The sequence below is a fragment of the Durio zibethinus genome, chromosome 18 (assembly GCF_047325235.1).
Source record: "Durio zibethinus cultivar Kanyao isolate XHJ-2024 chromosome 18, ASM4732523v1, whole genome shotgun sequence".
Classification (NCBI taxonomy): Eukaryota; Viridiplantae; Streptophyta; class Magnoliopsida; order Malvales; family Malvaceae; genus Durio; species Durio zibethinus.
The window spans coordinates 18974594-18988057 of record NC_143179.1 but is presented as its reverse complement, the minus strand read 5'-3'; the positions used below and the strand labels follow the sequence as shown (position 1 = coordinate 18988057).

Below are 13464 nucleotides of genomic sequence, written 5' to 3'. Positions count from 1 at the left end.
ATATTTAAAATCAATCTAAAATACAAACTTTTTTCATGGGAGATTTTTTCATAAGTTATTGTTGAAGCAAAGATACAGAAATTCTTTCTCTAAGTATTTCTTGTTATCTTTGAAGTAGGTGTTATTTTACTTTATTAGCCAATAGATTTCATAGATAGAGGTGAAGAGATAGATAAAACAGCAATCTATGATTTGACAACAGTTGAGTTATAATCTAGACTATATAACTTTATAACAAATATAATCATTATAATAAGTTTATGCTTATCTCTTTTGACATTTAAACTTAGAATCATAATCATACTTCTTATTCACTATAAGTTTGATACTACTTGTCTCAAGATTATATTTGGTTGCTCTCGTCTTGAACACTCAAATTTTATCTCAGAGATCTTCAAATATCTCTTGGATTTTATAATCTCCATTTTCCTAAATCATAAGTATAAATATGTCATTCGATTAATTTGAATATTAAATAATATTAAAATATTTTTTAACTCAATATCTTAGCAAATATTTCATAAAGATCATCGATATCTCTATTAATTAAATTCTTAGCTTTTGTATTGAACTGTACGAATATCGCCTTTTTTAGAATTATCATATGCCTCAATATTCAACTTGTACCTAAAAAAATACAAAATTATACAATTATAATATAATATAATAATTTAAAATACTTTTATTATCATTATGGAATAATAAATTTTTTATGTATCAAATATAAAAAATATAAATACAAATTACCTTGGAGTTGGATTAGGAGCATTAACCTAGCAGGAATAATAATGAAATTTTCCATCAATTTCATATAGTTTCTTACATGACATATAGTACCAACCAAAAGTGAAAACAACTTTTATTATAGTGACACCACTGGTGAAAGACTTTTCCCATATATTCCCAATTATCTTTAAACTAATTATCAACAAAAAAATATTAAAAAAAGAAAGCTAATATAATAGTTAAAGAAATATAAAAAGCACTAATTTAGACAATTTAGATTTCAAAAAGAGATAAAACTTTTATCTTTTATATATTTATATTAATTATTAGGTATTAGATTGGATATACGATTTTAAGATAAAACATTTGATGCTTTTTTGTGTATTCGATTGCTTATTCATGCTTATTTTGTTTTCATTGTTGTTTTTTTTAATCTTTTACTAAGGGATTCCTATTTTTTTAAAAGATAATATTATTACCGATACAATATGCATGAATTTGCTTGCTGTTAGAAGAACACAACCTTTTTTTTTTTTGTTTAAAGAAAAAAAATAAAACCTATTAGAAACCTAAAGAGAAAATAAAAGAGCATGTACTAGAAAATAAATAGCTTTATTCTCTTCATTCATTTTTTTTATTAATAAAAGTGAATGTTAAGAAAGATCATACAAAATAACGAAAAACAGAATCAAGAATCCCAATTATAGATCAGAATCCATGAATTGTCTTTGTTGTTCTTTAGATATAACCCATCATCTTCTGCTTTCCAAAAACACTCCTTGAAATCACACTTATCAAGCAATTCGCGATTGACCCAATATACATCGAAACGTCCATGGTGATTTGCCCAACTCATGTTGCACCAAAAAAGTGTCGTTCCCCCAAAGTTAGCCTCAAATGTCCAATACCATTCTTTGGACATGTGGATTAGGTGCACACCTAAATCGTCATCTTTGGATTGGCAATGTATAGTCAATTCGTTGTCGCTCAACCCATTGATGATGTGAACATAATATCTCTTTCCGGCATGAGCAAGACTGATTTGGCTTAAGGCAATGGCTACTACAAGTAGGATGGCCATGAATTTGTTGGAAATGCCCATTTCTCTGATTTCTTTGCTGTTTTTATGTTAGAGTTTCTTGTTACTTCTTCATTTTATAGTTGAAGAATTAATTCTTGATGCAAGTATTAGCTCATATTAGAGTATATTTTGGATAGTGAATTAAGTCATATATGGAAATTAACATTGTGAATAAATTAGTTCTTATCTTCGAAATATCATAAATTTATTAAAAAACTTTTAATATTTTATTGTATCCAAATAAATTCTTATATTTTGATTTGAGTCATTATATTAATATATTTTTATTTGCTTACGTCAGCATTATATAATATTTCTAAAACTTTAACAATTATTACTTTATTACTTTATTATTAATTATTTTACTTTATTAGCCAATAGATTTCATAGATAGAGGTTAAGAGATAGATAAAACAGCAATCTATGATTTGATAATAGTTGAGTTATAATCTAGACTACATAACTTTATAACAAATATAATCATTATAATAAGTTTATGCTTATCTCTTTTGACATTTAAACTTAGAATCATAATCATAATCATAATCAAAATCACAAGTATGACATAATCATACTTTTGACATTTAACAAATATAATCATACTTCAATAGCCTAGTATCTCAAATAAATAAGCAAATGCAACCTGCTCTAAAGTAAATCAGATCCTAGTAAAACTTTTTTCAGACCATTTGAAGTTATATTCTGTTTCCCCATTAACCCAGTCCGGTGTCAGCAGCGATAACAATGGCACCCCAATAACACAAGGATTAACCGATGAAAGGAGAACTGGAAAGGGAAGGAGGAAGAGAAGTGGAAGGTTTAGAATTAGGTCAATAATACAATGAGCAAAAATGAAGCCAATATAATTTTCAAACTTGAAGTGCAACTCAGGGTAGACTCTTCTAAAATGTGCAGATGGCACATGATAAATAAATAACAAGACCAAAAGGAAAGCAAAACAAAGATGCATAATGTGACAAGTCTCAAAGAGAAGAAGGAAAAGGTGAGTGCCGATTAATCAGAGATACAGTAATAGCTACGTGACAGAACATCCAAAGACATCATCGGTTTGAGCTATCTTTAATGCTCCAATTTGAAAACATGTATACAGCAGCACAGTAAACCTTAGGAGGATAAATAAATAAAATATTGATTTGAGCATAGGTAGAGGATGTTAATGTATAAAAAAACAGTGAAAGGGTTAAAGTGGAGTTCTTTTTTGTGTTAAAGAACAACAATTTGCTACCTTAGGAAGGATTGCTAATGTTACTCTTTGTGTTGAATAAATGGACAAATAATTGACACATTTCATATCAGTAAAGAGAAAAGAGGGAAAGAGGGGAGGATTAAAAAAATTATTTGATGCCTCCAAATATATGACAATTGACAGTTTGAGCGTAGATTTTCCTTTCAGATTGAAGGAAACCCACCATTTCCTCCACATTGAATTAGTAAATTGCATATTGCACATTATTGGGTAATTGACTAAAGAGATGAAACATAGTATAAGACATGCAAGGTTTTGAACATTACATGAACAAAATTTGATGCAAATTGCCACTTCCTTTCCACGTATTTGTGCATGTGTTGGCTGCAGGTTTGCACATAAGCATATATAGACATATAAGGTGTAACCATAGAGATAAACATGAAATGAACTCTACTATACCAATCATGAGACAAAATTTGGCAGAAGAGGGGTCGAAGGAACAGAAAGAGAAGATAAGGTCGACGGTGATAAATCGCAGCAGTTTCCCTGTTTAAGTGATTTAAGCATTCTCCTTTAGTATATCAACGACATGAAGTTGACAAAGTTTTAGCAAAACTAATGATGAATGCTAAAATATCAAACTGACAGTATAATTCAACAACGTCCATCGAAGTTTACAAGTAGAGTTATACCCCGCTGACAGCAACAGAGGTATAATTCTCGACAAGGCTGAGCCAAATCATTACGCACTCTTCAATCACAGGATGTAACAAAGAACCCTGATAGCCCCAGCAAAGCATAACAAAGTAATGCTCCTGTATTCAACAATCATTTTGTTAACTAACAGCAATAGAGACAGCACCCAAGCTGGGATAGTGAATATTTCATACAAGTAAAAATTATTAAAGCATGAAAACCGGATAAATACAAATTTTCTTCAAGCAATCTAGTCAAATTGACCCAGCAGTGTTTGGAAAATTTCAAAGAAAGAAATACACAACACGTTTTGGAAAATGACTAGGTGTCATGTAAAAGACCATGAAAACAACAGGCAATAAAATTTTGTTCACTTTGGTTCTTTAACCAACTTAGAGCAGAAAAGAAATTTTAGTGAAGAAAGCTTCACACCACGATCACTGATAGTAGCTTCCAAAAAGTAAGGTCATAAATGAAATTTTTAGTCTTTTATATATATGAAATTACTTTTTTATCACTAAAGACCTAACTGTGGCCTTTTCCACCACTTTGAGCTAAATTCTAAAAGATATTGCATAAACTTCCTAAATGCTTTTACAATTTTTTTTTTTCATTTTCTCTGCAGTGAACTCAAAGTTTTCAGCATTATACATCACAAAGGGGACTCTAGTGCCTCAGCAATGCAATCTACAGATGCTTTAACATTGTGTTAAGATTCATTTTCAACATGACTTATATAAACTAGTAGATATCTTAGCCTTTCTTGACAAATGCTTTCTAATAAATGGAAGAATGTCTATTTGCTTTCACTTTCAACTTTCGCCAAAGGCTAAACTTTTTATATGGTTCAAGCCTTTTAAGCTTACTAACTTGTAGAACCTAATCGAAGTCTGAAAATTTCTTAAAGGCTAAAATTTTCAAGTTCAATATCTTGCTAATTCAAAATGCTTAGACTTTCACATTTAACATTTAACTTAGTCCAACCTATAAGGCTTTCTTTATTGGTTGATACTTAACCTATAAAACTTCTTTCCTTGATGAAAAACTTAACCTGCAGAGCTTTCTTGATTGAGATACTCAAAATTATAAAGCTTTCTATATTGGTTGAGATACCCAACCTATATAACTTCTTTCGATGGTTGAAAAACTCAATCGATAGAGCTTACCTTATCATTGCTAAGTTTAGTATTTACACATAGGGAACTACATAATTTTTTTTCTCAAACCGAGGGAACTTGATGGTTAATTCCGTAACAAAAGCATTCCAAAGTTTTCTAAGGGAAGCAACAATGTCCAATATAATAGAGTTTGTGAAATATTACTCAAGTTGCTTTGCTTTGTTGCAGTAATTAATAATTTTTTAAAAGAAATTTTCAAAACATTAACAATTGAGTTCGAAAAAATTTTTAACATGTATTTCGATTTACCTTTTCATTGATAACATTTTTAGTTTTATTTTAATTTTAACTTTTTGTTTATTTCTTATTAAAATTCTTTCTTCATCACTTTGTTGTCATCACACTAATTAAGTGTGATTTTTCTCATGACGAGTCTGATCTAATTTATAAATTATTATTGGTTTGATGTACTTGATATAATAATTATTTCATAGATAATTAATTATTTGATAGTACAAATTTAATCTCACTATAAAAAAATTAAAAAATATATTTTATTATCCTTCTTCTATTATTTTTTAACATTTTAATCGGCACGATAGAAAAGTTGAGAAAAAAGTTTTATGTAGAATAAGAAATCATTGAAATAAATTTTTATTATGGATAAATTGTAAGAAAATATATATATTCATTTAAAATTTATATTATATTGTGTGATATTTTTCTCTATTTAATTTTGTCAGTGTTATATCAAATAAAAAAATATAAACAAAAAAAATAATATTTTAATATTAATGCCACTTATACAAATTCCTGACCATGCCACATTGCCACTTACTTTGTTGAGTATGTGATGCGAAATTCACGTGTTCATTTATTCACAGGTACTTAAGGTAATGCATTGGGTTTTCTTTAATGTGCATGTAATTTTAGTAATTTCTACTTCCTCTTTAGTTTTTAATTTTCTCTATTTTCTTTCTGTTTGAGCTGAGCTATTTATTTATATTTTTAGTAGTAGTCAATTAATTGTTTACTATTTATGAATATTTGTAGATTACGTTTTACAAAATCTTTGTTAATTGGGATCAAAAATCTTCAAAAGAATATTTTAATACATATTAATGCTACTATCTTTGATGGCACGTTACAGAAGAGCATATCTTTTATTTTAATGCATATTAATAGTAATGATAAAGAAAATAATTATCCTAATCGACCTATGATAAAAACTTCATCTTAAATTCTGAATTTAAGCACTAATTAAACCTATAAACATCACTTGAATTTTTAAAATTAAGGGTGAATTTTTTGTAATTAATAAGATTGAAGCTGGAATCTTTTTTGTTTAACTGCCTATTAATTTACACTTAATTTTTCAAACTTTCAAGACAAGAAGGGTAATTTACAAATTAATCTTATATCACATCCCTTAAGCTCAGTTAATGATATTCAGGCTTTTTAATCATAAGAGCTAGCTTAATGCACCATTGCGTGTGCCCTCAGCCAGCACCATATTCTAAGTTAAAAACTATATCCAAAATTAGAGAAAACGTAATTGTTACTAACGTAATCCTAAGAAAGACCTAAAAACACTTGCCAATTAAAGTGAACTCTAATTCGAAATTTTAAAGAAATTTCCAATAATGAACTCCATCCTAATTTGACTTTCTACAATTAGTTTCTTTGTTTTTTTTTTTTTTTAAATAAAATATGATGTAGGACTTGATGTGACTTTGTTGATGTCCTTACAATATAACGAAGACTTTACAGCGTAGATCCTTCATGGGCAGAATATTTTATAATTATTGAAACCTTGCACTTTCTATTTGGCCAGAAATTTTCTATTTTGGGATACCCATTTGCTTGAACAATCAACTTCATTTTTAGAATGTTTTCCCGCAAGAAAATTCTTATAATTTTCCTATGCTTGTTCTTATTAATTGTAGTTATAGTTTAATTCTTTAGGTTTAATGATAATACAATGATTTTTGTAATTTGTTATTGCTGTTTAGTTTCGTAAATGCATTCATTATTTGGGTAATAATTGGGATTAAAGAGTTCATGCAGATAATTTATTAATTTTTTTTAAAATTTTACATTATTGATTTATGTGACGAAATATTTTAATTTATTATTTTAATTTTGATTTACTTATTTTTAACTAAAAGTTTTATAAAGTTTACTTATAAAATTTCTTATAAAATTTTTTTCCAAACCAAGAGCATCTCCAAAAATTGAGTTACTGATGAGCTGGGTAAGATATGTGCTGAGTCAAATCCTATCGGCAGCTGTGACTTGTGATGAAAGATAAAAATGAGATTGGCATTTGAGCCTACCTCATTTGTTAAAAATAAAAGTTGAAAATTCAACTTAAAATCAAGATTAAAATTGTATTTTTAACTTCCTTTTTAACAATTTAAAAATTTTATTTCTTTTACGATAACAATTTAATCTTATATGGTATGCAAATCGTAATAATTATTCGTCCATTGAACTTATTTCTATTAAGGAAGAAATGGTAAAGGAATTGACGTTTCCAATTAATGCATGGAGTGTATGCTGCATGGAAGGCTGAAATGGGCCTATAACTCCTTCCGCACGCGGCTTCCCGTTAATGGGCCCTCATTGAGTAAGATGAAAATTTGGCATTCCTTGGGTCTGCCGAACAAAAAGAGAGGTGGAAGTTGCTGGAGCAGGGCAAGAGAGGAGGAGAGAGCTAAAAAAAAAAGGGGGGAGGAAGCTTCTGAAAAAAAAAAAAAAGGAGCGAAAAAAAGAAGGGAGAGAAACCAAGAGAAAATAGTAAGGTTGCAAAGGTGAGCAGCCATTTAAGGGCGCTTATTTCCTACTTCTATTCTTTATTTTCATGCCATCTTGCACTCCCCATAATCTGCTCTACAAAGTTTTTTTCATGTGTTCCTTGTATGTTTTGTGTTTGCTATTTGTTGATAAAGTTTCAAGCTGTGTTTGATTTATGTTTCTGTTTTATTTTGTTCTTGCAAAAGAGATGAAGTTCTGATTTTTTGGTTTGGCCGAATGCTCCCTGTCTCTTCCAATGGCAGCTGCAGCAATCGGCTTCATCCCATAAAGTCTTGCCAAATCCTTTTCTCTTCCATCTTTCATGGTCATCCTTTGGTTAGTATGAGTTGAAAAGAAAAAAAGAAAAAAGAGAGACCTGGAAAGCTGCCGCCAAACCGTGCTGCTTAGCTTCCATAAGCAGTCACGGTTTGGATGTTTTTATGTATACAGTCCATCCCATTTTGACGTGGAAAGAAGGCTTTAACCGAAGGTGGTTTCTAAAGTAAGGAGGTAAGTTGTTAGAGGGTGAAGAAATGTCTAAAACTTTGAATTTTTCTTTCTTTTCCAGCTCTTAGTTTCACGTGTGGGTTCTGGTACAAGCCATGAAGTTTCAAGCTGCATGTCTTAAAGCTCCATCATTCATATGTTTGCTGCCTTATGTGTTTAAAGAGACTTAAAGTTTCAACATGTCCCTTGCTTATGGTTTATTTTCCATGCATCTACTTGTAGGAAAGCTTACGCCATGTTGATTTGTTTTACTAGTTTGTGCCATCTAGTTTCGGTTCTTGTTGTCCTTGTTATCAAAGCTGAGTGTCTCTTAACTGTTTCATATCGATTGGTTTTTTTTTTTTTTTTTTAAATGAAATAGAAAAGATGTCATATGTAGGTAGTGTCTCAAGGAAGGTAGGGTGGTAATGGGTGTACTTGGGAGACCTTGATGGTGTCACTGTTTTCTCTTCTTGGTTTGTAGTCATTGTATGAGGCGTTGCTTGCTGCATGTAGGTTGCTTGTGTTCTTTCATTATAAAGAAATAGTGTCAAAAAAAGAAAGCCACATATGAAGAAGAAACAAAGGCCATGGCGAGGGGACCATTGTGGCTTTCTTTATTTCTTCTTTGCATTTTTAATGGATTGGTTTAAAATGGAATACTAACACCATTTAGGCAGTAAAAAGGGATGACGTGGGACCATAGTAATGGATCTCATATATTTCTTTTAATCTTGATATGAATATAATAATAAAAATAAAGTAGTAACTTTCTTTATTTAGAATATTGTGATAAGTAAATTTTTAAAATATAAAATATAAAATATGTTTTTAATAAAGTTTATTTATTTTTATGTGTGTTTGATTTTAATTATATTTTATAATTTATTTATGATTGTTTAAATTCAATTACAAGTTTAATTTTATGTATTGTTAATTCTTTTATTGTTTACATTCTCATTCTTATTTTAATTTAATATCTCATGTTTAAATTCATGGTTGATATATTATTCATGTATATAATAAGGATTTAATAATGATATTTTAGAGAATCTGAGTAGTGATTCTGTAATAATATTTAGGTGATGATATTTTTCTAAAAATATAATAGCTTTCCCGGGCATGATGTCTACTGCATGATTCTAAAAAATATAATATATTATTTTTTACAATTTAAGACTAACGTCGTTATGATTAGTTCCAGCACCATGAACACAAGGTTGTTTTTTTGGATTCTTGGCATGATGTTAACACAAGTCATTGGCGCTGGGGTTAATATCTTATACAAGGTGTCTTATAACGTCGGTTTTAGTTTACGAATTTTGGTGGTATATCAATTCATCGTCGCCACAATATGTATACTCCCCTTTGCATTGATAGTTGACAGGTACGTTTTTAAAAACTAAATTTATATGTTTTTTAAATGTGAAATAAATAATATATTGATTCATAATTTGCGTATGAATTTAAAAAAAAAAAATTTTTTGCAGGAGTACAAGGCCCGCATTGACATGGAGGATAGCTGGTTTAGGCATCTTAGCTGGAGTTTTTGGGTATGCACTTTATTTTTTAAAATTTAATTTTCTATTTAAAACCTAATTATCTATTGATTAATTTAAATTTTGTTTCGTGGAATCAAGGGGAGCACTAGGGCAGAATATATTTGCAGCCAGCTTTGCTTTTGCTTCTGTGACATACTTGGCAGCAATTTCAAATCTATCTCTTGCCGTCACTTACATGCTGGCAATCGTTTTCAGGTATTGGAAATTTTGAAAAAAAAAAAAAAAAAAGCAAAGTTTGGATCTAAGGATATTTACTTGTTTTCTTAGGATGGAGACTTTCACTTTAGCCACTTGGCCTGGTAAGTTTAAGTTGATTGGCACCGTCATTAGCATCACAGGTGCCATGATTATTAGCTTCTACAGTGGACCAAACATCCATCTATGGTCCACTTCTGTGGATTTATTACAGCATCATGGGATAGCAGCTTTAACCCAAGTGCAAAGGCCAGTATATGGGATCATGTTAGCTTTCAGCAGTTGTGTTTGTTTTGCGATCTTTCTTACCATATTGGTATGCATATATTTGAATTTTAATATAAACTATATTAAAATAAAATATAAATTATTAACAATTAGTTTTTTCCCTTTGTTTTAACTAGACGATGATGAGCAGGACATACTCCTACCCAGTTTTCTCTTCTTTATTGTTTATGTGTAGTAGTAGCACTGTACTCTCCACTATATATGCTATCTCTATAGAGAGGGATTGGTCTGCTTGGTACTTGGCGCAGGATGCTAGCGCCATAACTTACTCGGTAATTACTTACTAATTTTATTTTGTTTTTTTTTTCTTAATTTTGTAGATATATAAAATTATCTATTACATTTCTTAATATGCTTTTATATCTTATATTTGAAATAAGAAAAAACTTTTAACTACAGTGATAGGGTTAGGAGGAGAAAACAAAAAGAGATAGAAATACTAAGCTTTAGTTTACAAACAAGTTTTAGAAGTTAAAAGTAAATGATATTTTTTTACCGCTAAATTTATTCTTTCATTTAATAAAATGGATAGGGCATCCTTGCATCTGGATTGTCAGTAATGCTTGCAACATGGTGCGCACGACAACAAGGACCAGTTTTTATCTTCGCGACTTCTCCTTTAGCCCTCATCTTTACAGCACTCATGGGCCCTACTTTACTACAGGAGGAGATTCACCTAGGGAGGTATCTAATAACTTTCTTTCAACTTTTTTGATCAAATAACATTATCATATATTCCACTAATTTTGGGGTGTTTTTTTGTTCAAAATTAACAGCGTTATAGGTGGATTACTAATTATTATTGGAACATATGCCACGTTGTGGGGGAAGAGTGCTGAGACACAGTCGAGAAGAGATGATCTTGCAATCCAGACTGTTCAAGTACAATCAAGAAGAGATGATCCTGATATCGAGAGTGTTGAGACACAATTAAGAAGAGATCATCCTGATCTTGAGCGCGTTGAGATACAGTTAAGTGAAGAAGATCTTGATCTTGAGGGTGCTAAGTAGATAGATCTTGATGTCAAGCCTATAAATAAGTGATGAGTGTGTGTACAAGTTGAATTAGACATTGTTCTATCCAAAGGCAAACAATACATTCGATTGAAATTTAATAATTTTAAATTATAAAAATAAATTAAAAATAAAAATAATTTAAACAAATATTAATCATATAGTTTATATGTTTGTCAAGCTCAATTTTGCTCAAAATTTTGGGCTTTAAAATTTTTCCAAGCCTAATCTAAATTAAAAAAATAAATCCCATTAAACTCAATTTATATAATAAAAAATTTAAAAAATATGCTTAAATTAAGTTTAATAGAATTATATTCAATTCACGTATTTATATAAATTAAAAATAAAAATTATATAAAAGTTAAAATTAATAAAATATATATAAATCTTATTTTAATTTATATATATATGAATTAATTTATATATAATTCACATATACATAAAAATAAAAAATGTATATATATAAATTTGGACTAGGTCGAACTAAGTTCAAGTTTTAAATTTTTTGTCTAAAGTTCAGCTTAAAATTTAAACGGACTTAAAATTGTTCCTAAATCAATTTAACAAGTTTTAATTTTTTATTCAAACTCTCTCAAAATTGAAACCTATGGATTTAATACATTTATAAACTTTAAATTCAATAATTTTGAAACATGAAAAAAATCTTTTCTTTATTTTTGAACCCAAACCTAATGTTAGAACTTCTCGTCATATTATTTTTAAGTGAACTCTCGTATTGTTTATGACGGACAAACGTGAATTTATCTACGTAATATTTTCATAACTTTCTAAGCAAAGTAAATGAAATCAGCCTCAAACCCACGGTTAGACTGCAGAGCATCTTCAGGAAAAGAGTTTATTTTATAACTTTTTTATTTTTATTTTGTAAAAAAAAATAGTGAAAAATTATTTTTCATTTTAATAAAAGTTAAGAATCAAAATAATATTTAGTAAATAATTTTTATTAGTTGTACTTAAATGATATTCATTTGATTAATTTTTTTTTACCTTTTATAAGAATAATAAACAAAAATAATTTTATTATTAAAAAATAATCTTGACTTAAAAAAAATAAAAAACGAAAAGTATCGTCTAAACATTTAATAATAACTGTCACCCTCACTGTTGATAATCTTTATTTTTTCCACTAAAAAGGCAAAGCCATAAAAATACTAGGAGCCATTCTTTTAAAAAGCAAAAAAAAAAAAAAAAAAAATCCAAAAAACAAATTGTTTAAAAAAAAGAAAAATCAATGAACACTACTCAATTTGCAAATTTGGTGTCTCCACCCAAGAATTTTTCGCCTTTGTTTCTTCTATTTGTGCCACCATCGCTTTTTATTCAGCTCCTGCATCTGCTTCATGTGCCAGTGACCTCTCCGATTTCCATTATTTCTTGTCGTAAATCTTCTTTTCAGGTATGTTTGGTTAATCTGTCGAAGCTTATTTGCTTTTTTTTTTCTTTTAATTTTTAAAGTTTTGATGATTGTTTGCCTAAATCAGCTACTCACCATAGCAACTCAAATCAATTCCATCATTGCCATTACTCTAATGAGAAAAATTCTTGATTTCGCCTTTAAATGCCTTTTTCTCTTTCTCATTTTAAAAAATCTAGGGTTAGAAGTATCAATCTTTCAAAGCTTAACAACACATTGGTTATATTCTACTAATTTTCTGTTATCTTTTTGGTTTGTATTCTTTTAACAACTTAAGATTATGCGTAGATAATTTTCCAAAACCCCGACGGCGATGTCACCATCAGTTAACTCATTTCCAACTCTTTTGTTTTGTGTTTTTTTTTTTTTTTCTAATTTTTGCTTGATCATTAAGTTCCTGGTTACTCGATTAGGTTTTAAAAAATTATTTTTGATTAATGTTCTATTTGGCTTGGAGCTTCGAAAGAAGAAGTTAGTTAGAATAAGCTATTTGTGAAGATAAATGTAGGTTTTATTGGTAATTTCAGGATTTATAGTTTCTTTATTAAACTTAAAAGTCTTCAATTGGAAACTTTGGTTTAGTTAAAATTTTGCTGACTTAATGTTTGAGGAAAACGCATCTTGAAATTTATATTTCTGTACTTCGATTTGTTAGTGAAATCATACACTAGATCGTGTTCAAAGTTTCCTGACTTGTTTTTTGGATGTTGTCAGCAAATGATGGAGCGACGATATTGGAGCAAATCGATGTTGACAATCAAATTGCCAAATTGATGGTTGAACTATCCCGAAGTCCAGATTATGAAATTGGTGATGGGACGATTGGTGTTGTTGTCATGGCTGGATACTTTTAG

At 29.2% G+C, this 13464-nt stretch overlaps 2 protein-coding genes across 2 annotated transcripts; one reads left to right on the top strand and one right to left on the bottom strand.

Annotated features, from left to right (window-relative positions):
• Positions 1-1414: 1414 nt before the first annotated feature.
• Positions 1415-1828, bottom strand: LOC149513834 (S-protein homolog 1-like). Its single transcript, XM_089748139.1, has one exon. It carries the CDS (start codon positions 1826-1828, stop codon positions 1415-1417), a length of 414 nt encoding a protein of 137 aa, XP_089604265.1.
• Positions 1829-9357: 7529 nt separating this feature from the next.
• On the top strand, positions 9358-13464 carry LOC149513833 (WAT1-related protein At1g25270-like). Its single transcript, XM_089748138.1, has 8 exons — positions 9358-9500; positions 9604-9666; positions 9754-9870; positions 9943-10186; positions 10275-10430; positions 10691-10842; positions 10935-11158; positions 13325-13464. Exons 1-8 carry the CDS (start codon positions 9358-9360, stop codon positions 13462-13464), a joined length of 1239 nt encoding a protein of 412 aa, XP_089604264.1.